A 25,730-nucleotide genomic window follows, 5' to 3' on the forward strand; every position below is an offset into this window, starting at 1 on the left:
ATATACATGTGTGTGTGTATATATATATATATATATATATATGTAAACTACCTATGTGTACTTATACAAATAACTAGTACAGAAATGCCAGGAGGAAACAAAAAACTAGAGCAGAGAAATAGTGAACTAGAGAGAACTCCCTTCTTTATTCATAGCTTTATTTCAGCCTCTAGGAACTAAAACTTGAAAGGGAAGAAAATAGGTTAAATTGGGAGATGGGTGACTTGTTTATTTGCAAATTCTAATGGTCTTAATATTGTCTTTAATTTGTCGTAAACATCAGGTTTTACATCACTTTAAAAGAACCATTTTATAACCAAAATTTCAGTCAGTTCTAAAATGAAATGTGTAGCCATTTTAGCCCACAAATAAGAATCAGAACACACTTTTAACACCATAATAGGAAGTCTGTTTACAAATAGCAGCAATATCACTCAAAATGTAAGTCCTGAGTGACTTTAATCATTATATAAAAATATGCCACATTAAATACTTCTTCACCAATAATTCCTTAATCATCTTAAACTCAGCATCAAGAACTCTGTAGATCCAACTTAGCATTATATGTTTACACATAGTGCACCTAGAACTCAAGAGAAGCTTCCAGGATAGCATTTACACAGCATTTCATTATTCTGTCAGCCAGTGCAGCTAGAAATTGGAAACTTTTTTGTTTTCTGTGGAACATGTTATAGGTGTACCCATTAATGTAAGAAAATGCAAGTATATATATGTATGTATATATATATATGAATATGAGAAAATCTAAGTTTATTATTAGAATGATTTTGGTGAACATGTACTTTTTCCTGTTTTATGAAATCCCTTCAAGACTTGAGAAACTTCACTATTTTTGCACATTTCAGAGTAGTGTTGGTATTCAAATAGCTTTGATTGATCTGGTGGATACTTATGGAGTAGGCAGGAGAGAAAAAAGTAGGGACAGATAGGAGATCAACAATCAACTACACTAGCAACAACTAACCGAAGTCAGTATGAACATTTTATCACACGACCAGAACCATGGAAAAATGGGAAGAATCTGACCTGGACATGCTAACAACAAGACATGAAAGATTACAGAAGTCAAAGTGTTTGGAAATCAGTTTATTCAACTTACAAATCAAAAATATCTAGGCAGGTTCATTAAGTAACATCACACTGAGGAACACACAACTAGGGACACCAAACTCCTATTGCGTACTGCTTTGGAAACAGTGAAGAATGAGTTTCCTTACAACTTAAATCAGTAAATTAACATTTCCTAAGTTTGTGTACATACCAACCACTGGGATACTGTTATTTTATAAACAGTTTTTGTTTCCTTATGTTAAAGAAGACTTTAACTTCTTTCTGATCTAAAGTGCAGTATATATGTTTCCTTTCAGACCTCTAAAATTACCATGTTTTTGTTATTACAGAATTTAAATCTATGTAAAAGTTTACTTTTTTATTAACAGATTTATCCATAAATAATACATTCAAAAGAATTTCACATGTTTAAATATTATAATATTTAACATTTTTAAATACTCACAAAATTCCTATTTTTGTTGAAATCTCTTCCTTCTTTTTGACCAATGCAATCTACAGAACTAGAAATTTAATATGCATACCTATAGCATTTATTGTCCTTAAGATGAATCAAATATTCTTATATAGCAATTAATGAAAACTTAATGAATAGACATTTATATTGATATTTGATACTTTCTGAGAAAAATGGGGAAATCATGATCCTCAAATAGATAAATATATTCAAGTGAGTATTCCAGGCATGAGTCTCCTCTCCTTTGGGTCTTAGAAAGTAAACAATAGTACAGTACTGAATTTTCATCCACTTACCAACACTCAGCTTCACTTCTCTATAGGAGAAAAGATGGTTTTTTTTTCAACCAGGTAATTTCAGCAAAAGTTGAATACAGTTTTATGCAAGGAAGAAAACATGTATTACCATATAAGACAAAAACAAAATCACATTTGAGGAAATGACTTGCTGAGTCTTTGCACACATCTTCATTTCATCCTATCATGGAAGGGACACTAAGAAGTCAGTATTTTGTTTCCTTTTTAAGACAGCCCCATGAGAAGGCAGTGCTTTATTTTCTTGAGTGATATAGCTTAGACAGGAAGGTGGAAAATCTGTCATGCCAAATAATCACTGTCAACTTGTCTGAGTTAACCTCACCTTCAGAAAGTGAGGGAAAGTGCGAGGTTCAGGGTTGTAAATAAGACTAAAGATTTACTTAATGCTCACAACTCACAGTAACAGGAAGCCACTAAAAATATAGAAGGAAATGATCAGAAACCTTAATAAAATATTTAATGTAAAATTTATGACATGCATTTAGCTTTGATCTCCTTTCCCTTCTTCTTTTTATTTTATGTAACTTGTAGATATATCTTTAGTGCTGAGTAACTGAATACGAGAAACACCAATACACTCTGACAGGTGTTGTATTTGGTACAACGGTAAACACATGGGTGATAAGAAATGCCCTGAACCTCATGTTGATAATACACATATGTGGTCATCAGTTCAGTTTCATCAAGTCTTTGTCCTGCTCTGGCAGTATCAAAGGGCCTCTAGTTTTATTTACATGAGATGATCTTACAAAGTGATTCCTTATAGCTTAAGTCACATACAAACAGAACAAGGTAATATTTAAGCTCATGAAAACTTCCAAAGCTCCTTTTGAAATTTATTATATAACATGTTGAGTTTTCAGATCTTAATACTAGACACTAGATGTTCAAGCAACTCCTTAAATCTTATGAATCCTTAGCTCGTTTTGTAGACTTTAGGAGGTTCACCATGTCTGCTAACTAGAAGCTACTTCTTCAGGATCAGCTAGAGTAGGCTTGGATTCATGCAAAGTCCTGATAGATTCTGTGATCAGTGAGGTTCCATGGGAGTGTGAAAGTGAAGAGGGAGCTTGGCGCTGGCCTTCCTTAGATGTGTAATAAGTTATTTAGTTTCTCTGGGCCTAAGGACTTTTAGCTGAAAAAGGCAGAGCAACATCTACCCTAAACAGTTGTTTTAAAGATGACAAATAATATTTATAAAGATCCAGCAGAGATGATAGAAGTGTTTCTTTCTTTTCCAGGTATAATCTATTGTCTCTGCAATGTATTATTGATTAAAGCAGCATTTCAACTCTGAGAGCAGAAAATTGGGGTCTTTCCTAAATCCAAGGAACAGGTCCAGGAGGAGATCAGTTAATACAAGGATAGACAAAGATCAAATAAATAAATACAAGTCCTTGGGAAAATCTCTGTATCAGTTAAGGGGATTGTAGTTGCCCTCACTATTACAGCTTTTATATGATATCACTATATCGATAACCTTGAACTCCTGAGGAATTGCCTAGGTCATGTGTAAGTAATTACTACCATGAAATGGATGTCTTTTGGTGTCACCAAATGGTCTACAAAGTGTTAAGTTTAGAAAGAAAAATTTCAGAGGTGATCCCATTTATTATAAATTGACTATGATTATCATATAAAATTGGAATAGATAAATTAGACTTAAAACATAAGGAAATTTCTAAATAAAATATTCATTGATTAAACTGCTGCTAAAACTGTTGTCTCAGTCCACAAGATTCTACCTTGGGTAGAGATGATGCAATTGCTTTGAGCTAAAGATCAATGTAAGCAAAAGTCACCTACACATATCTCCCAGCAGCAATTTATTTAAAAGCCCAAATCTAGATGCACACCAGAATCCACTAATCACTCTGACTGTGATACCAAATGGCTTGTACTTTATCATTGGGAATAAACATAATTAACATGCATAGTTTATATAAAGTAATCACAGATCATTTTACCTTAGAGATTATCAGGGCATGATAAAGCTTTCTGCATTTTCAGCACTAAAAGCAATCTAATTAGTAGCATTTCATTTGAGGCAGCTGATCTATGGCTTGAAAAAAAAATGTTCACACTGATTAAACTCCAAAGTATCATTTTCCTCGTTACCAGAAATATGTGGCACTTAATTGAAATCGATTAGTTTAACTGGAAGTAATGGAATGAATGGCTTTTAACCGATGGCTAAAGCTGGTGAGCTGACAAATAAGAAAGTTATCAAAACACCTTTGAAAGCATGGTTCTGCTGGGAGGGCTCCATGGAGGAAGGGACCCATTTTCAAGCAAGGAGTGACGTTTCTTCTGTTTCCTCTCAATTCTCTCCTGTCTTTCTTTCTTTTCCTAAAGAGATATGACAATAAAATTTAAAAATACATTTTAAGAATACATTCTTCTGTGAACATTATTTTTTAAACTTTATTGTCAAGGTAGTATACAGAGGGGTTACAGTTATAAACATAACTTTCTTGTCAAACTTGTTAGCCCCCTCCCTCATTTTTGTCCCGCTTCCGCCACTCCAATCCCCAAGTTATATAGTTCATTTCCAACATATTGTCTTGTGACTATCCTTGTTGCATTGGTTTGCCCCCTTCCCTTCCTTAGTTCAGATAAACGTATATACAATATCCAGGGTACCAAAATCAAATACAGTGACAACAGAGGATAAACCAAAGTAGAAAACACACAAAAGAAAAAAAAGAAATCACATAGTATATTAAAAACAACCTCAAAGAGAAACCTCTTGTTTCCATTTCTTGGCATTCATTTCTCTTAGCATTATCCTATATGGTCATATATACATAGCTATTGAGCTATTCTGCTCATCTGCTAAACTATCCTAAACATATACTAATTATTACAAATGAGGGAAACCACGGGATCTATGTTTCTTTGGGTCTGGCTTACTTAATATGATTTTTCCAAGTCTTTCCATTTCCTTATGAATGGGGTGATGTCATTCTTTCTGATAGAAGCATAGATTTCCATTGTGTATATATACCAGCTGCCCCTCAGTAGATGAATGGATCAAGAAAATGTGAACATTATTTTTATGAAGAACAAAGTAACTCATGAAAAGATGTTAACATGACTTCTTAAACTGATAATGAAGAAACAACAGCTAGAGCTAACTTATATGTGTACTAATGTTGCATCACTTAAAAAAATTAACTGTGTGTGTGTGTGTGTGTGTGTGTGTGTGTGTGTGTGTGTGTGCCAGTCCTAGAGCTTAATCTCAGAACCTGGGTACAGGCCCTGAGCTTTTCTTGCTCAAAGGTCGCACTCTACCACTTGAGTCACAGCTCCACTTCCAGCCTTTTATTTTGTTTTTGTTTTTTGATAGTTAATTGGAGATAAGTCTCACAGATTTTCCTGGCTGAGCTGACTTTGAACTGTAATCCCCTGAATAGTGAGGATTATAGGAGTGAACCATCAATGCCGGCTTTGCATCACTTTTTGTCATTAAGAATCATCACTCCCATTTGTAATTCAAATATAGTGGGACATGACATAAATTGCCATATGCAACAAGTGACAAGTGATAGGGCATGGCAACAAGAACTATTTTACATTTCTTAGAGTTGAGAATTCCACCTCTAGTTGCTTTCTATCACTGAGTTTGAGAAAATTCTCAATCACTGCATTAGCCCTTACATGAATTTTCTGCTCCATTATTTAGGCCACCTTATTATATATGGATATCAGTGCCTTGCTTTTTAAATTTTATCCATTTGAATGTTTTCAAATAATAAACATTATTTTCCTTACCTTTCAGTAGCCCTTAATTTTTACCAATATGTACAAGAATATTTCAATTATGAAAAGTAAGAGCAATATTCCAAATTTAAATGTGTCCAGTACTTCTGAATCTACAGTGTCCACTGGATCCTTCCTGTTCTCCAGCCTACTGAAGTGAGAGCTACTCTAACCTAGTGCTTACTTAGCACTTAGCACAGTACTACTGCAGTGTTTCTCCTAATATTTTTATTACAAACCATTCTCAAACCAAAAGCAACTGTTTCAGAATTTTAAAATGAATACAATAAGGTATCTACCATGTTATGAATATTTTTTGCAACCATCTATTTTTGTGTTTCTTTTATAAATCCACCCACATAGCTTAAGTTTTTCTTCCACATATGAAATTCCAGCATGTGTACAACATGTGTATTGTAAGATACATAGGCTAATTTTATATTTTTTCATCCCAAAACAATGCTGCCATAAACATGCTTGCTTCTTTGTGCACAAGTCATTTTGCACACATTGTATGAGTACATACATACAGTGATACACATTTAACCCTGCTGCTTTGTAACAGATGCATACATCCAACTTTACTGGACAATGTCAACTAATTAGGCAGCAGTAAGTGTTCACTTTCCAACCAGTACCTACAAGGACTGTTTATTTGATGAACTAGTAAGTTTAAATTTGGTAACTGTTCATGTTTGTTTTCTTTTACAATTTCTTGTAACAATTCTAGGTTTAGAGAAGTATGTCTCTGTGAGGTTTGATAAATGTTAAGTTCTATTTTTTTTGTCCTATTGTTTAGTATTTTACATTTATCACGTTCATTCTTTGGAGCTTCTTTTGGTATAATGCAATGTTTTGATGTTTTATTTTAAAATATTGCATTAATAATCATAATAGTGATTATCCTGTGTCCATGAATTTGTGTTGCTGTATCATATATTATGTCCTTATATGGAATAAGTTCTGAGGTTTCCTATGGGTCTATTATGCTACTGGCATTACATTGTTTCAATTTCTGCTCATTCATTCATCACTAAGCTCTGAGCTTTTTACTCTAGGTCAATCATAAAATGATCAGAAAATCCAAACACAAGCCAGGTCCATAGCTCATGTCTGTGATCCTGGTTCTTGTAAGGCTAGGAAGAAGAGGACTGTAGTTATAAGTCAGCCAAGGCTGAAAAGCTCATGAGATCCCTTCTCAATTCATAGTGTGTAAGGATAGATACTTGTCATCCCAGCTATGTGCAGTTCCAGCTCAGCTTGGGCAGAAAAGTCCATGAGGTGCTATCTCAATAGAAGAAGCTAGGTGTGCTGGTATGTACCTGCCACACAACTATGACAGGAATCCTAAAATAGGCAGATCACAATCCAAGCACAGGTCCATACAGGAAGCAAGAGTCTATCTCCAAAAAGGGCTTGAGATATGGGAGAGGTATAGTGCTTGCCTAGCAAGTGAGAAGCCCTGAGTTCAGACCTCAGTAATGCCTCCCAAAATTCAAAAACATACATATGGTCTCAGTTACCTAGAGAAATTTCAAAATGGACAGATAAAAAATAGACAAACAATGGTTTGTAAATAGGAACAGAGAATTCCAAATTGTGTGTATTCCTATGAAACATAAAATCATTTTTCAAAAAGAATCAGAGAGAGCACTTTCAAAGGAAAGTGGATTCAGCAAGTTATCAAAGTGAGACATAGAGAACAAGAGAAATCATTTGTGGTATGTTGGAGGAAAACCAATTCAAGTACAGAGAACAGCAGGAGTAAGCATCAGACAAGTGGAAGAAAGCTTGGGATATAGGGGGAAACAGACATCCAGGATGTTCAAATTTGATGCGAAAAGGAAGAGGATCAAATGAGAATAAAGAGGGAGATGAATAACACACGGGGCTCTGCATGCTGAGGTAATAATGAAAATTTATGTAAAGGATTGTGACTCAAGTAGCATTCAGAGTAATGCAGAGATAGAAGGAGAACTAGGGGAGTGTGACAGCCAGGAGAGGGGACAGTTATAAGATGGAGAGGAAACCAACCCAAGTTTGCTTCTGAGGGGAGAGAAGCAAACCCTGGAGTGGCCAGAGGGTCTAGGAAATCTATAATTTTCGAAGTGTAGTATGGGCGAGTAAGGGAGGCAGAGATAAGACTGTAGTCAGTCAGGGTGAGAAAGGTGTGAAGAATTATGGAAGGGAAAAGCAGAACATGTGGGATCATAGATAGGATGAAATGCTGAGTCCAAACAGCTTTTACTGATGCATACCTCAACTGGCACAGAAAGGCAGAAAGATTGCTACTTCATAAAGGAGACAAATGGTCAAGCTTTTTTTTAAATAGAGAAATCATTTTGTTTCATATCATTTAAATTATCTTCCACAGTTTTACATTTTTTACTACACTAGATAGACTTTGGAACTATTTCAAAACAGAGAACCTCAAAAGGAGTCTGTGTAGGAAAATGGATGAGGGGCATGGTATGGAATCTGAACATTTTCCTATGCAGTAACTTAGATTTTTTCCATTTGTTTGAGTCTCTGTGAACACTATAAAGTGCTCCCTCCTACTGGACATCTCCTCATATTCCTTCAAGAATCCCTTAGACAACCATGACTAGGGTGATGGCTTGGAAAAGACACTGGGTAAATTTGTGGTTGTCTATGCAACTTTCATTGTGACATAGATGATTATGAAATGTCGGAAGAGCAATATAAGATACAAGATTTGCATGTGCATAGAATGGTCACGTACAACAGTGCTATAACTGTTCCTTTTTCCAGTTTTAACATCTTTGCCTATGTTATCTGTCAAAAGAATGTTTGCAAGCTTGCTAATCCTATTAAAGCAAAGGGAAAACTTGTTGCAGAATCTTAACTGAGAAAAGAAACATTTTAACTAGATAATTGGCAATCATTTTAGTATTTTGGAGAAAGGCAGACCATCCAATTGAGTAGGAGATAAATCAGTAACTGGTTACGTCCACATTGACTGAATAAGCCCACATTGATTGAATAAGCTCTTTGTTCAATGCACTCAGCATTCAGAGAGAAAAACCAAAACAAAAAACCAAAAACCTTGAAACACATTTGACCTTGTTAGTAGAATCCTGAAAAGCCAGGATATTAAATAGGCCATTATTACCCTGAATAGTTATTAACAGGAATCAATAATGTTACTTTGGTAACAATTAAAGAAGTCTTTTGAATGTTATCTATAGTAGACAGAAATCTCTGGGGGGTTTTTGTTTGTTTTTGAGGTGGGATCTTACTGTCCAGCAGGCCTTAAACTCCTGGGCTCAGAATCGTTCTCATAGGCACATGTTTCTATGCTTTAGCATGTAACTTTTTCTTTTCTTTTTTTTTTTTGTTAAGGGTTAACTATGAATTAATCTTGGAGTTGGCATGAAGGGACACTTAGTTAATCTTCAGCCCTAAGTTTCTTCTAAAACAATTACCATCATCTACTTTTAACCCAAGCTAGAAGACATATGAAAATTTTGAAATGTTGTTTTATTTGAACATCAAGGTCAATTTACTACCTGACAGGGACACTTTGCCATTTTATTTGGAAATTTGTTTTTCACTAATAACTGGGTAAGACATAGAGATCTTTAATAGGTTGGTATTTATAGTTTATAAGCAGATTTATAGTTATACATGTTTCACTATAAAATGGAAAACCTTATCAATGATAAGTAACTGTTGTAAACAGTAAATTGAACTTATATATATGCATTTATGGGTAGGAAAGTCCAGGCAGATAGGTTCTTTCTAAACCTCAAATTTGTTTTTTAAAGTAGAAAACACCTACATGAACCTTCTTCTCAAGGTCACAACAAACATCAGAAGAAAATAAGAAATAAACTAACTTTCTCACCAGTAAATTCAATGATCCTGTGTGAATGACCATGTTCACCTAAAATATCATGGCATAGCTTCATGAAGGTACCTGTCTACTTTCTCCTGATGTGAGAACCTTTCTCTACAAGTGACATCCACTGCAAAGGAAGGATGGACATGACTTGTAGATGACCAGAGGTGGTAATGTGAATCCAGATGCACATTATCCTTGAAGTTTAAGTCTGGAGGCTTCAGTGAACAGTAGAAATGTTAACAGAAATGTGCAAATCAAAGAAAATACTACCCGTGCAGTAGACACTGAATTCCTCAGGTAGAAACAGCCAGTAGATATGAGACAAGTGAACTGCATTTAGGGCAGAAAAGGTACAAAAACAATGCTATAGGAAAACATAGTGCATTAAGAAGTAACACCTACCAGCCATTTCTCATATTCATTGATGGCTTGCTTATCTTTATCTTTTTTCTCAGCCCTTTTCAGCTCTTCCTTTCTTTTTTCATTTATTTTCTCCTTTTCTTTTTGCTTGAGAAAAGCTTCCTTTTTTTCATTCCTATGGAGGACAGCATAAAAGAGATCTATATATAATAAAGATTCCCTAGTAAAGCTTTGGCAATGAGATTGAGAGACATGTCAAGTTTCAAGTGAATACATTTTAGAAAAGAGCTAAGAGTTAAATCCAAGACTATCCAAACATTATTTTGGATTACCATCTCTCAACAGCAGTTAGGCTATCTTTCTTTTTTTCGGCAACACTCTCTTCTTCTTTCTGTTTCTTTGCTCTTTCGTATTCCTTTTCCTTTTTATTTTTCTCTTTAAGATATTCCATTTTTTTCTCTTTCCATTTTTCAAAAGCCTGAAAAAGTTCAGAATGATTTTCTTAGTCACTGTGGCTGTTACAGAAGAAGTAAAAACAAGTAAATACTATTTCTGATTTCAAATACTGAAACACAACTAAGAAAGGCATGAGAAGTTCCAGAGTACTTGCTGCGCTTCGCTTTTTCTCATGGCGTTTTCTTCTTCCGTTTTCTTCTTGTTCTTTTCCTCCAGCCTCTTTTTTGCAGCTATTTTCTTGGCTTCCTTTTCCTTCATCGCTTTCCAGGCCTCAAATGATGCTAACGCTTCTTCTCTCTTGGCTGCTCTTTTCTATTTCAGAAAATGTAGCAGGCAGATACAAATGTATATATAAGTAGACAAATACAGATGTAGCTATTATCATCCATCTTTTGTTGTTCATCATATATGGAAAATAAGTTAAAAAGATTATTTACTTAGAATGGGTCAGAAAAATTAATTCATAAAAAATGTTAATTGTATTGTTCAATGCATTCATTGTTCACTGCATCAAAATAGGCTATGTGGTGCGAGAAATGGATCAGTAAAAAAATAAATCTGGAAAGTTCTAAGTCACAGGAAGTAAAATTAACCAAGTCACACAGTCAGGTAAAGATCTCTAGCTTGATTCCCATTTCCAAACAATAAAGTTTTAAGTATTCAAAGACATATTAAATATTAAAAATAAGGCCAGGCTTATAATATGACCCTGGCTACTTAGGAGGCCAAGATCTGAGGATTAAGGTTCAAAGCCAGTCTGGGCAGGGAAGTCCAGAGACTTACTTGCAATTCACCACCAGAAGGCTGGAAATAGAGCTGTGAATCAAGTGGTAGAGCACCAACCTTGAATTAAAAAGCTCATGGACAGTGCTCACGCTCTAAGTTCAAGTCCCAGTACCAGTACACACACACAAATCCTGAGAATCAGTTCCAGACTAGAAAATACATAGGTAGTGACCATATTATCTTATTCAAGGTTGGTCTTGAAGAAAAATATAAAACTCAAAAAAGAATAGAAGAGAACTAAAGATGAATGCTTGGTGCTCCTTTGTGTTCTTGGCTAAGATCTAACTGAAGTCAAGTTTAAGAGTGATTAGGTGGTCATAAATAATAACAAGCTCATTCTCAGTCATGCAATACCTATTTCATGCTTAATAACTAAACTAAAAATTGCTGTTTCTGTGCTTCCATGGAAACCTGCCATATTGAAGTCAAGCTAAAAGTCTATAAAGTACGAGGAAAATGAATCAGAAATCAATTCTTTTATACATGTCATTTCACCACTAGAAAGACAGTTGATTTAGGAAAGTTTAATATTCAGAGATACTCTACTCCCATAAAAATTCAGAACAATTTTCACTTCATTCACAATACCTGTTCATTTTGGATCCTTAGGTTTTCACTTTCAATCCTTTTTATTCTGTGCATTTCATGTAAATATACATTTTTCTTTTCCAACCACTCCTGTGAAAATATGAAAAGGGACATATGGTAATTAACATAGCCCAAATGAGTTAGAATGATCAATTTCTGAAATATTTGACTAAAATGTCAAAAATGAAAATACAAACATAAATTTTGTATACAAACCAGTATAATTTTCTAACAGTATTCTGATCTATAAAGATGAAAATGATTTAAGAAAATTACATGTGTATTATCTCCCTTATATTAACCATATATATTTAAAATATTAACAGAATGGGAAAACATTAACATTTTTCTCTAAAATGCATATGCACAACTTTGTAATGTGTATTATTCTATATAACAAAACAAAAAGGCCTTTAACTGTGAAAAAAATAGGAAATTCTTTCATAGTGTATGTTTTACAAAAAATGGTAGAGACTATTCATGCTCATTAATATAAACTTTAAGAACTATTATAATGAACATACGTTGTACAAGATTGGTCTTTACTATATGGCACCTTCCCTTAAACACAGCTCTGATCAATTAAATGAAGTATAGAAGCAATAATTTAGTAAAAGCAGCATTCTGCATAGCTCATATATTAAAACCCTTCCCGATAAAAGCAGCACTAAATCATCATTGCTGACAGATTCATTTTATCTCTAATGAACAGGCTGCTTTATGGCCATGAATAAATTCTCCTTTGCTTTAAAAATATTCTCCCTTACTTGATAAACAGCTGCTCTTATGTGATCTGCTCTGTCAGGTTCTATGTTCTGCTTCTGTGAAGGTTTTTGGTCCAAGACCTTTAAAGTCCCTAAATAGTGAGAAGAGGTAGTTGCCGATGGTGTTCTCCTTGTAGAACTGGGCTTCTTTAAAAATTCAGAGGTCATTAATCTGAAAAGTTCCAAATGGAGCAAGATAAGCTATTACAATTATATTCAGTAGAAGAGATAGGTATAAGAATATGCAATTGCTGTATTTAAAAACTGCATTATAATTTAGTTAAATAAATTATGATTATTTTGAATATGATCTAGGCTAAATTTTGTAACTTTAGCTTATGTTGGTATAAAGCCATTTCTTTTTATAAATTAAGAGCTTTTTCTTTTTTAGCTTTTACACCAATTTTATTCTCAGAGCCAAACAATAACCCTATCATTTCAAACCATTGTAGGGATCATATTCCTTCTAAAATGTACCAAAACTCATACTCAACAATGAGTTCTGGGTTGCAAAAGAGGATTTACTATTTGCACCTATCTGTAAGTATTTGTTACAAATTAAACAAAGATGCATAAAAGTGCTATGCAATTAGAGCCTTTTAAAGAAAGATGGATCAGATCACAAACTACGCATGATTAATAAAATGAGGTTTAATAATCCTTTTAATATTTTCTTGTAATATTTTGTTACACGAACTACTCTAAATATAAAGGCAGAAACACTGCTGCTTATTTCAGGGTTGGCGGGGGACTGAAGCCTCACCTGTTTGGTGAGTAAATTATTCCACTGTAGGTACAAGTCACTCATCTCCAACTGAGCGCTTACAGCAGGAAAAGAATGGTCAATAAAGCCTAAAACATGTCCTTTTTGCAATTTCCAAAAACTGCGGCCGATACTGCTCAATGTGATTAATAATAACTTTAAAAATCAAAGACTTGGATTAGTCTTTATGGATTAGTACTATTCATCATCAATCAAGACGAAGCCATGGAGCTTCTTACTGTAGCGAGCCTACCTAGTCCATAAAGCTGAAGACAAAGTGCAATTTTTCTTGTGCAAGACAAAGATATTGAGAGAAGAACCATGCTGATTCAGTCTGATTCTACTCTGTATCTACTGTTCCAGCAAAAGAAGAAACAGCTCTGTAATGTCCCAGACATTCAAACCATCACTAATATACTTAAGTCATTTTACTAACTACATATTATAAAAGAATGCAATCAATGGAGGGGTTTTACCATGAAGTTTCTAATCCTTCCATCTTTCAAGTTAAAACCTGAGAGTAAATACTAAATAAAATTTATTTTATAGAATTTAAATTAAAGTGGGTTTTGTGAGAATGCATATACATAAATGAGAGAAGTTGATAATTTTATTACCTGCCAGATGCACTGGATACTCTATTATTTGTTGGCTTTTTATTCTTCATTTCTCTGTCTTCAATTGTTTTCTAAATAAAACACATCATAGCTAGATCATTCAGTATGACTGTCAGTTACATTAAGAAGCTAAAATTAGGTGCTGGGAAGGTGGCTCAGTGGTAGAGCGCTTGCCTTGCATGCATGAGGCCCTGGGTTCGATTCCTCAGCACCACATAAGCAAAAAGAAAAAAGCCGGAAGTGTCAAGAACAGTAGGTATTAGGAACAGATCAGTGAAACAAATGGGCTCAGGCACACCTAATTTTACAAGGTAACAAGACAATAATCACAAAACAAAAGCTGCAGAAAAGACAGAACCGGGACAGTGACAAGGGGTAATGAGTAGTCACCTTAGTAAAGCTGATTTGAGCAAGCCTCTCTGGAGAATGGAACAAGGGCTGAGAGTGGAAAATGGAAAAGTCTCCAAGAAGTCCTCAATTAGGAGGAAAACACCTGAGGATTTTATGTTGTTGAGGACACGCACATCTCATGGAGCTAACACGTAATGAGTGGTAGGGGGACATGGTCACAAAGAATCAGGGAATTATGTGACATCAGTGGTGTTAAGGAGTTTGGATTTTACCCTCTTGATGAGAAACCAACAGACAGACTTTAGCAGGGAGGTGGTTAGATTCAGAAGTGAGAAATACTACTCAATAGAGCTAGAGAAAAAAGCAGGTCTAGTAAAGGAAATATGATCTTGTTTTGTAAGAATTACCTCTAGTAGACATTTTTAAGATCCCTTCTCTTTACTATAGACTGTTCTTCCTACTTGGAAGGAGTCACTAGTTTCCACACATGGGTTTGGGGAGGCGGGGGCAGTTCTTGCAGTACAGTGAGAGCACAGATATGAACACACCCTAACGTGGCAGGAGTATTTTCTAAGGAAAGTGGCTAAGGATGAATGTACCTGGTACATGCCTTAATGAACCTACTCCACACATTTTAATAAAAGACTGCATCTTTTATGAAAGTCCTGCTCAACCACCAGGTCTCAGCTAGCATTGTTTTTCTCCTGTAATAATGGATAAACCTAGCTGGGAGCTGTCTGCAGCTGTAAAAGATAAAGATAAAATTCAAAAGAAAAAATAACTAAAATATTATCCAAAATATTAACTAAAATAATATTATTCAATGAACTTAAAAGTAGAGTACTCTGCTACAACTTAGCACAGGTACAAATAATCCTACATACTACAAATTTGCTTCTCAAGATTATAATAGTAATGTTTCTAGTGGCCCTGTCCAACTATTTTAAAAAAAAGGATGTTAATAAACATTTTTCATTAAAATTCCCTAAGCATTTTAAAATGACATTAATATTTTACCAAGTTGAAATGTGGGAACTCCAGAGAGCTGTATTTTTTTTAAATCTAAAGACCTATTTGTGCTAGTTTTTAATGCAAAACTAGGTTTTATTGTGATAATTGCAAATTTTCTTTAAAGAAAAAATTCTATTAAGATGTACTTGTCAAAGGATGAGTTTTTCAAAGGTAAGACAGATACAATGAAAGAAAATAAACTATTTTAAAGTTCTATTTCACATTTTCAGCTGTAGTATAGAAGACACAAATACACAGATACCTTTGCAGATTCCTTTGCACTGGTGGATATTAACATACTCTGAGATTTAAAAAGTGGCAGATCAAGTGGATAATCATCCCCTGATTTCAATTCAGCCTGCTTTTCTTCAAGGTCAATGGCAGTCACTTGACTTTCCTTAGTTTTCTCAAGTTCAGGAGAGACACAGTCTGTTAAAACTGAATTTTCTTTGTTTCCATTTGATATCAAAGCATTAGAGTATTTGGTGAGGTCTCTATCCAGATCTAGGTTGAGACAGAGTGACAGCACTTAAGCATTCTTTCCAATTCATAAAATGGATGAGTCATTTATTTTCTATTAAATGAGAACTTTCTAGAGCTTCTTTTATCTTGCTTGTAAAATATGAAAATATCATATTCAACTTGAATAAACTTTTTTCAAAAGTGATCTACAAAAGTAAAAATGGCCATTCAATCTAAGGAAGCATTAGATGAAACTGATACTTAGAAAAACAGCCTACTAATATTTAGAATGTAGTAACTACAACAACAAAGATAAAGCCAAAAAGAACATGTTGATGTGCAAGCCACATAATGGAAGTGCATGATCTGTTTGGTTAAAGCAGAGAGAAAGAGAGAAAGAGAGAGAGAGAGAGAGAGAGAGAGAGAGAGAGAGAGAGAGAGAGAGAGAGAGAGAGAGAGAGAGAAAGAGAAAGAGAGTGTATATGTGTGTGATACATCTTTATGTGCTGCAGATACTCAGACACATACACTGCAGAGATGCAGGCAGAACTAAGAGCTAACATCATTTCACGCAGATTTAAGTTTCTTTGCCTCCATGAAACAGTACTATCACACTGAAGGCAAACCTATCATCTTACTCACTGCTCACTGGTATAGGCACGAGCTCTGGCATGAGAGGACTTGGATGTGCTTTTATACAACTGCTTCTATTCAGACTATGCCACACTTTGGAGTGCTCAATAGAAAGAAATCATCGCTATCTGTGATGTCATCAATGTTCATTTCTACCAGGATCTATGTCCTGGCCAAACCTAAATCTTCACTGCCCAACATCTTCCTTCTAATGCTTTCATTATGGCCTTTTTGTGGGAAACTTGTCTGGGGGGAAGTTTAAATCATTACAATTATATATATATATACATTTGAAGAGTACCTATGGCTCACTAATTTTTTGATTCACATGAGCTATACATCAATCTCTTCAGTGAAAACAGGAAGTTCGAACTTTGGAGCCTTAGTAAAACTCTGTTTTAATTTGTATTTCAATCTGTAAAGTGATAAAAAAAATTATACTACATAGTAATCACTTGATAAATTTTGCTTTAAATCTCACTTCTAGAAATGGTTCTGCCTTGCAGCTGTCATTAAGCTACATGTTACAGCATTCAGAAAATAAATCTTAATAACTCATTTTGCTAGGTACTTAAGACGGTATATTATAAGTGCTTTATATGTATTATTAATTCATCTAATTCTCATAATCACCCTAAGGTATATTACATTGTAAAGGTCAATACATAGGGCCAAAGAACTTTGTTACTTTGCTCATATATCCCTGGATTAAAAGTTCACCCAACTATCTTGTTGCATTCTACACTGCTGCATTTGCACACATAATAATAGCCTCTATAATGTATCATGGCATTTAATCTCCACATTGGCCATTTGAGACAAGTAATATACTTTGATAAAACTGAGGTACTGAGAAATTAAGTTCTGCATCTGAAGCCACAAGTGCATAGTTGAGATTAAAATGCAGGCAAACACAAACATATCTTCCCTATAACTACATGAAGTATCATTTCTCTTACAAATAGGGCTCTAAACTACACAGAACTTTGAAATAAGATGCAAAAAGCTAGCATACACTCACCGTTTATCGATCCTTCTTCCCTAGATCCTGGTGAAGAACATCTTTCAGGATTTTCTTTAAGGAATGATGATGACAGGCTTTTTAACAATGAGCCCTGTTTTTTTTTTTAATTAAAAAAAGGACTATATAAGTTTATCCTTGAAGATCATGGAGGGAAATAGCATTATTGTCTTATGACTTTAAAAATGCCAAAAGTGTTACAGCACTGGAAGCAAGTAAACCTTACTTTCTAGATTTGATGTCTTGGTCAGTAAAAAGTAGTCTCTCATAGGTCACTTAATTCTTTAATTATTACCTCTAAATTTGTAGTGGTCCTCAAAACTCAAAATTCAATCTAAAATTCAATCTTTATAAACATTTCAAGGGACGAATAAATAAGATAGTAAAAACCTTTAGTTTCAAACAAATGCTATTCATGTTCTAAAACCAGGTGGATAGATTATATTCAAATGAAACAAATATACCTGTGCCTACAATAAATTTCTCTTTATAGAACAATATTTTAGCGTAAAGTGGTTACATAATATAAGAATTTTTGTTGCATAGTTTAATTTCCTTCCTACAACAGTTTATGGGTACAAAGAAAGTATATCGAAAGCAATGAAGAGAATGTATTTGGAAAGTGGCAGAAGGGCTGAGCCACTGGGGTCTACTCTGCTAGACAATGTTTCCCCTGAGGAGATTTTCAAGTCAGCAGTGTTTGACTGAAAGCATTTTCCAATCAGAGGACTGCAGACTTCCTGGACTAGCTTGTGAAGTCCTAGGTTACTTAGGACCAGATAAATTAGTAAGTTCAGAGAAGGGCAGTAGCCACAGTATTTGAATATGAAATTTACCTAAAAGCTTGGCACATGTATACAAGGCATAAAGAAAACCTTAGAAGTTAGAAACTGAGTGAGCAGGTGTCTCTTGCCAGGGAGAAAGTGATGAAAATTCCTATGTAGCCACTATATTTTCTTTCTAGAAAACTCATTCACTGACACAGATTTGAATCTAGAATCTTTACAGTATTATCATTCATAATATCCAGTCTTAAAAGTCACTAAATAGGTGAAAGGAAAATAGACTGAAAATTATGACATACACTGATGAAAACAGTAACAAAGAATAGCCAACAGGGATGACCAGGTAACCTGATGACCAGTTCAAGAATGACCCAGATGTACAGTTAGAAAACAAGGCTGGTAAGGTGGTCAACATAAGAATGTTTGAGCATTGTCAGGAAACATGTTTGTGATGTCTGAATAGACAGGTATCATACACCATAGGAGGAGGCTGCAATGCTTGATAAGAAATGTATGCATTATCCTGCCCATGTAATTGTAACCCCTCTGTACAGTATGTTCACAAAAAAAAATAAAATTAAATTAAAAAAAAAACATATACAGAAAATTCAAAAGGACCATGTAACTAGTGAAGAGCTGAAGGTTATCCACCCAGAGGCAAAAAGGCTTCATCAAAACCTGCGTGGTTTTAAAGAAGACTCAGAGCATAGTCAGGAAGACTTCGTAGTGAACATTATGGAAATTAAAATTTTTATGAGTAAGTGTCTAGCAATAAGATAACAGTTCTACATTATGGGCTATGTAACAAAGCTGATTTCAGATTTCTGGCTTTCAAGAGAAAGCCAGAGAATGTGGATGTGGTCTTAAGACCACCTAGTAACATCAAAACACTGTTCAATGGTAGAAAATAGTATCTAGTACCCTCAAAAATTCAAGCCTTCTAGAAGAACTTACGAGCAGATATAATTAGTTAAAATCAATACACACAGGGTTAGGGAAAACCCCAAACCAACAGTGCCGTTCATTAAAGAAAGATGAGGGTGATAGGAAACCCAGGGAAGAAGGCCAGTGGGGATGAAGGTGGGCAGTTGAGCACTGCAGGAGGAAACTGGAGAGGCCGGGGATGCTGCAGGCTCTCCTCAGGCCTTTAGGAACATGGCTCCTGCTTAGTTTAGGGCTGCATTTCAGATTCTGGCTTTAAGACTAAGGCAATAATTTCTTCCAAGTTATCCAGTTTGTGACAATTTGTCATAGCAGCTACAAAAAATTCATGTAATATTCCATTAGCTAGACATTTATATTGAACGAAAATAATTTTTGTTAAAAGCCTACCCAGGCAGGAAAGTCAGTTAGACTCTTATTTCCAATTAAGCATTTAAAACAAACAATAAAATGGAAGTGATCTGTGGTTCAAGTGCTAGAGTGCAAGCCATGAACAAAAAAAAAATATCAGGGATAGCACATAGGCACTGAGTTTAAGCCCCCGGATCAGCATTTAAAGAAGGGGGAGAAAGAGGAGGGAATGTGAGAAAATGGGACAGAGAAAGAGAAAGCGAGTGAGTGAGAGAGAGAGAGAGACAGGGGGAGAGGGAGAGAGAGAGAGTTCAAAAGCCAGATTTCAGGAATACAATTCACTAGGAGTACCAACCTCAAGGTCAACATTTTCAGAGGATGCTTTTTTCTCTACCTCCAATTGTCTGCCATTCAGACATGGAAGAGAAGGATCAGGGTTTAAGTGTCCGTGTGGGGCAGTTTCTTTAGCATCTTCTAGTCTGTCTTTTTCCTCTGTATGGCTACTTTTCTTGAACATGCTCCTTGGAAGAGGTGAAGGCTTTAAGTAGTCTTCTGTTTCAAAGCTACAACTATTTTCTGCTAAGAAACAAAATATTTTACCAAAAAATATTCAGGATTTCAACTATCCCCTGTCAGGTGACAACATACATCTGTCTAGTGCCTTGTCCATAGGACAGTTCAAATGAATCCTAAAACCCTTCTCAATAAGCCCCCAGAAAATATAGACAAGTATTAGTTCATAATCCTAGATTTAAAAACTGCCATCCTGGAAATAACTAATATACTTTGTTTCATGAGAATTTAGCATTTCAACTGTATTAATTCTCAATATTCAAAAAACTTTAAAACACAAAACAAAAGCCTATTTCTATACAAGACCTTGTACATAATATTGCTCTCATAGTCATTCAGACAATGGCTCTGTCAAATGATTTTATAGGTTAGAGTGGGTGAGTATTCTAAACAAAATTATATGACAAAGTAACTGCTATACACATATGAATGTGATGCTACTCGCCCACACAGATAGTACACCTAGCTCTAACTGGAGGAAGGAAGGCAGAAGTAGATGATTAATGAGTTGTCAATCTTCAAATCTATAAAACTGCCCTAGCGGTAATTCAAAGTTTACACTTGGGGACAGGAGATGTAGTTCAGTTAGAGTATGTGCTTAGTGAGCATGCAGAAGGCTCTTGGTTCAGCCCATAGCATCACAGAAACTAACAAATAACAAAAAAACACATGGAATATTGTAGTTATTATTTCTATTACTTTTGACTTTAAAACAAGAAGCTAATAGTGTTATGTTCCTACCTCTCAAAACACTGAGGAACAGTTTTTCATGTATTACTTTTTCTCCTCTTAATTTTACCTGTAACATGTTTATTTTTCCACTCTTCTACAAATGTATTCTTCTACTTCACAACTAGACTAATATCATCTACCTCCTCTTGACTTACAAATAGCTTACAATGGCTATTAAAAGATTCCACAACCACATCAAACTGGTACTACTATACATGTCTCTTTGCCAAGTTTAGCTGTTTCTAAACTCTGGCCGAACAATGCTTGATAGGAAATGGACTCATTACCTTGCTCATGTAACTGTAACCTCTCTGTACAGTATCTTTACAATAAAAATATATATTAAAAAGATAAACTCTGGCCAATGGTCACCCTAAAATCCAAAGGTCATTTGAGGTTTTCCCCTACTACTCCCTATATCCAAAGCACCATTGTAAATAAAGCACCTTTGATACAGCTTTAGGGCTTGGGAATGTGGTTTAGTGGTAGAGCATGTATGAAGCTCTGGGTTCAATTCCTGAGTACTACATACACAGAAAAAGCTGAAAGTGGCATTGTGGCTCAAGTGGTAGAGTGCTAGCCTTGAACAAAAGAAGCTCAGGGACAGCACCCAGGCCTTGAGTTGAAGCCCCAGGACTGGCCAAAAAAAGATTCTAATTCTTAATGTAGCTTTAATCAGCCCCACTATTAGCTCATTACTGATGCTTTCCTAGACCCTGCTTCTGTCAGTCATATCTGTGAAAGGAAAGTCAATCACTTCTCTCCATCAAATTCAACAAGGGTTCCCCAGCATGCAGTCCTACACAACAAAAGCTCAATGACCTCTGAACAACATCAAAATCATCAATGACCTTGTCACTAGCTATCTATGCTTCCCTGTCTCCTCACATGCATTTTGTAGCTTGTGATCCTAGGAGGCTGTGCTAAAGGCTGTTTTGCAGACAGGCCGCAACCCTCTGCTACTGTAACTTTATCCAAGCTGATTCCTTTGTCTAGCTTGCTTCCAATTTCTCCTCGTATCAAAGGCATACATTTGTTTGCAGCCCCAGCTTAAGCAGAATATTCCTGAAAGGTACTGAGCCCAGTAAACTGTAATGACAACATTTACCATGACATCTTTCCTGTAAAATATGCTTATGTTCACAATGCATTATAAATTATAGGAAGAATCTAAAATGTATTATTGTTGCCTAACTAAAAATTTACATTTATTTAATAACAATTCTCAAATACCTAACTCTTTTCCCTCTTCCAGCCTGTAGCAAGTACCTCATATATGAAGCATGGCTTTGATACCTATTAGTTCTATAACCTTACAAAGATTATTTCACCACTATATACCTTGGAGGTTTTCCTATTGGTCAAATGAGTTGCCTGTGTCACTAAGTGAGATGACATATAAAATAATACATGGTAAGTGCTCAGTGAACATTAACACTGGTGGTAAGCCACCCTGTTTTTGTCCTTTTCGTGGTATGTCAATCACTCTTTCATTCTTTGTTTCTCCTTGACTCCATCTATGGTTATCTATGATAAATCAGCACTAGCCCAGCTACAAAGTTCAGGATTTTAGTTATTCTGGCAATAAGATTAAAATAGCATATCCTCAAAAAAAAATGCTTTCTACAGTCATTATCCATGTGACAGTTGCTCTAGAAAATGATCAAGAATACAAAAAACTCTGTGTGTGTGTGTGTGTATGTGTGTGTGTATGTGTGTGTGTGTGTGTGTATTTATCTTCTCTGGTGCTAGTGATCAAATCCAGGGCCTGATGAAGGCTAGGCAAGTGCTTTACAACTGAGCTAAATCTTAAGGAATTATCTCAATTTAACAGTATCTCTTATTAAAACTAGTTAATTCCTAATATTTTATGAAAAAAGAAGGTTAAAGACTTAGATAAGGTTTCACATTCCACCATCGTTGGTGAGTGAATCATTAATATATTCATGTATACATTTAGATACTTCATGGATTCTATATGCAAAACATTACAGTAAGACTACTAGTTTTAAAGAACCCAAGAATAACGACTTTAGTTTATTTCATAACAAAATTCTGCTTCCAGAAATATTGTAAAATTTTAAGAAAGACAAAATGCATTGTGTAAGATCATAGACTATCTACTTAAATCATTATTTTTACGTTACTCATACTGAAAGTAATATTGTAGCTACCTACGTAGAGCATTTAGAATCCTGCTGCCACCTTGTGGTCAACATATAGTATTTCTTTACTCTTGTTCATTAACCACAGCTAAACAAAATGCTTAAATAAGGATACAGGTTGACCAATTGTAACAATGAGATGTACAAAACACTATGTTGAAAACTGAACTTTACAACTTCAGCAGTGGGGAGGGGTGTTAGTTGTGGAGGTGGGAGAGAAGGGATGGTGGAAGGAAAACAAAAGAAACAACAATGCTCAATAGGAAATGTACTCATTACCTTGCTCATGTAACTGTAACCCCTCTGTACAGCATTTTTACAATAAAAAACGTACAAAAAATGTATAAAAACACATTAAGTAAGTGGGCTACTGCTTTAAAGACTACAACTATAAAGCTTTAGGTATACACTTCCACCTAATTCAGATCAATTTTTTCTTCCTATGCTCATATTTTCATAATAGCCAAGTTCAGCTATGTCCCCTCTTCACTGTTGATTCTACTCATTGAATGGAAGGTTCATCATGCTTCCTGTTTGCATTTTTGTAGTGTTTTTAATGGATCCTCAAAGCAATTTTGTAGGACAGGAAGATGAGGTTATATCCACTTCTTCCTAATGAGAGTGAAGCTTAACTTATTTTCTTTTTTTTGGGGGGGGGGGCCCAATCGTGGGACCTGAACTCTGGGCCTGGGCACTGTCCCCTCAGCTCTTCAGCTCAAGGCTAGCGCTCTACAACTTGAGCCACAGCCCCACTTCCGACTTTTTTCTTTTGGTTTATGTGGTGCTGAGGAATCAAACTCAGGGCCTCAGGCATGCAAGGCAAGTGCTCTACCACTGAGCCACCTTCCCAACCCAGCTTAACTTATTTTCTATAGACATACAAAATATATCTGGTGGCCTTGCCCCAGTGTCTTAGACAGTATTTAGTGTTCTTTCTTAAGCTTCTATTTTCTTCTCTCATTTCAAAGTTAATGAAATTGTGTGTGGGGGGGGAGGGGAGGTATTTCCTCAAATCATGTTTGGAATAAATTTTCATCTGATGTTACCAGTGATATCTAACATTTGCTATCAAATATTTACAAGTACTGTCTTTACTGTTGATATAAAAGAAGATTAACCTTCAAAAAATCTCATAACTTCCTTTATTACAAAACAAATTTGAAGACACTAACTCCTTAATCTTATGTTCCCAGACCTGTAGCTTTCCTAGGGCCTTCCAAAGTATGGTTGCTCCCTGCTCTACCCTTGCTTCTCAGGAGGTGGAGGGTCAGAAGGATAGAGGGGAGATTTTCTACTACCTGAGATCAAAGTAGTAACTTCCCTTCCCAAACTAAATTTCAGTGGATTTTCCAAGGCAACAGAAACATCAAATGGAAATTCTGTATTTACTTATGTATTTATGTATGTACAGATACTGTTTTTTTGAGGCCAAGTCACACTATGTAGCCCAAGCTGACCTTAAACTTACTCTCTAAGTAAACCAGAGTAGGCTTGAATGCAAGATCTTCCTGCCTTAGTCTCTCAAGCACTAGGATTATCTGTGCCCTACTCCACTGGTGATATTCTGTTATCTTAAGGGGAGAATAGCAACTTCAATAAACAACAAGAGTAACAACAAAATTTTCTACCTTTAAAGATATAAATGCCAAAAAAATGCTCTGACAAAAATACATAGTATGAAAGTGAATGACTTTTATGTTGCTACTGCTGTTGGTTTGGTTTAGTTTTCAGTGCCAGGGATGGGAAGAAGGGCCATGCTAGGCTAATACTCAACCACTCAGCTATACTTCAAAGTCTTAGAAATGATTTTTGTAAAATAATTTAACTGATATGGAAGGGATTAGAATGGATTCTAAGGCAAAACTGAACCTTACAATCTAGGGTGCTTTGGGAGCTGTCATCCATGGGTGACTGGAACTTCTCTGGCTTTTTATCAAGCACCAACAGATTCAACTGGATATCAGAAACAGAAGTTTTTCTCTATGGTTCTATTATCTTATGTCTACAAAAGTAAAAAGCTAAATATGACTTTTCTACCAAAATATATACTCGCTACCATATAAAAGTATTTTGTTAACTTAAATTATCAAGAATATAAATTATAGTAATCTAACAAATTACCTGAAGATGTACTTTTGATTGGAAGATTTCTGGGTTTAGGTTTCATTTTAATTTTCTGTTGTTCAATTTCTTCATTTTTATTTTGAGATTTGGATGAGGAGTTCATGGCCTGATCTTCACAACTTTCATGTGTTACTTCTTCATTGTTCATACTGACAAATTCTGGCTCATCTTTTGTTATGCTATTGTTAGATTTCTTAGTTTTCAAAAAAGATGGTCTTGGAGAATTATTTTCCTCATCATCTGATAAATGAAAATCATTCACTTTTTTCTGAACTGCATTTTCATCTATTGAGGTATCAGAAAACTCACCTAAGGAAACTGAAACATGGACAAGAAAATAGTTTTAATAGTAAATTTAAAACGTTTTTTTTTTTTGTTTGTCGGTCATGGGGCTTGAACTCTGGGCCTGAACACTGTCCTTCAGCTCTTTAGCTCAAGGCTAGCGCTCTACCATTGAACTACAGTGCCACTCCTGTTTTCTGGTCGTTTATTGGAAATAAGAATTCCGTGGCCTTTCCTGCCTGGGCTGGCTTTGAACTGCAATCCTCAGATCTCAGCCTCCTGAGTAGCTAGGATTACAGGTGTGAGCCACTGGCGCCCAGCTGTAAATTTAAAACTTTTAAGGTGATATTAAAAAATCGATTGCCTTAAAAACTAGAAAGGACTAGAAATGAATTTACAATCACAAATAGGTATGGTACAACTTTCTTGAAAGCAGCTCTTGAAAGCAGCTAATTTAGAAAGATTTTACTT

General features: G+C 35.2%; 1 protein-coding gene and 1 non-coding gene across 3 annotated transcripts in view; both read right to left on the minus strand.

The window, feature by feature from the left end:
• Positions 1–1,086: 1,086 nt before the first annotated feature.
• The window catches only part of Map9 (microtubule associated protein 9), a 28,475-nt gene continuing 3,831 nt past the window's right edge, over positions 1,087–25,730 (minus strand). For both annotated transcript variants that reach the window (XM_042668454.1, XM_042668455.1), the window contains 11 exons: positions 24,975–25,295; positions 19,739–19,962; positions 17,306–17,399; positions 15,452–15,693; positions 13,828–13,898; positions 12,451–12,619; positions 11,684–11,773; positions 10,460–10,621; positions 10,186–10,331; positions 9,896–10,028; positions 1,087–4,215 (listed from right to left, as the gene is read on the minus strand). In XM_042668454.1, the coding sequence (XP_042524388.1) occupies positions 4,093–4,215; positions 9,896–10,028; positions 10,186–10,331; positions 10,460–10,621; positions 11,684–11,773; positions 12,451–12,619; positions 13,828–13,898; positions 15,452–15,693; positions 17,306–17,399; positions 19,739–19,962; positions 24,975–25,295 (1,775 nt within the window). In that variant the 3' untranslated portion in view covers positions 1,087–4,092. The remainder of the gene's footprint in view (positions 4,216–9,895; positions 10,029–10,185; positions 10,332–10,459; positions 10,622–11,683; positions 11,774–12,450; positions 12,620–13,827; positions 13,899–15,451; positions 15,694–17,305; positions 17,400–19,738; positions 19,963–24,974; positions 25,296–25,730) is intronic.
• LOC122097880 lies at positions 12,904–13,030 on the minus strand. Its single transcript, XR_006145602.1, has one exon. It is a non-coding gene; the product is annotated as a small nucleolar RNA SNORA40 (small nucleolar RNA).

Source organism: Dipodomys spectabilis, unplaced genomic scaffold, assembly GCF_019054845.1.
Source record: "Dipodomys spectabilis isolate Male_0828 unplaced genomic scaffold, ASM1905484v1 ptg000436l, whole genome shotgun sequence".
NCBI lineage: Eukaryota > Metazoa > Chordata > Mammalia > Rodentia > Heteromyidae > Dipodomys > Dipodomys spectabilis.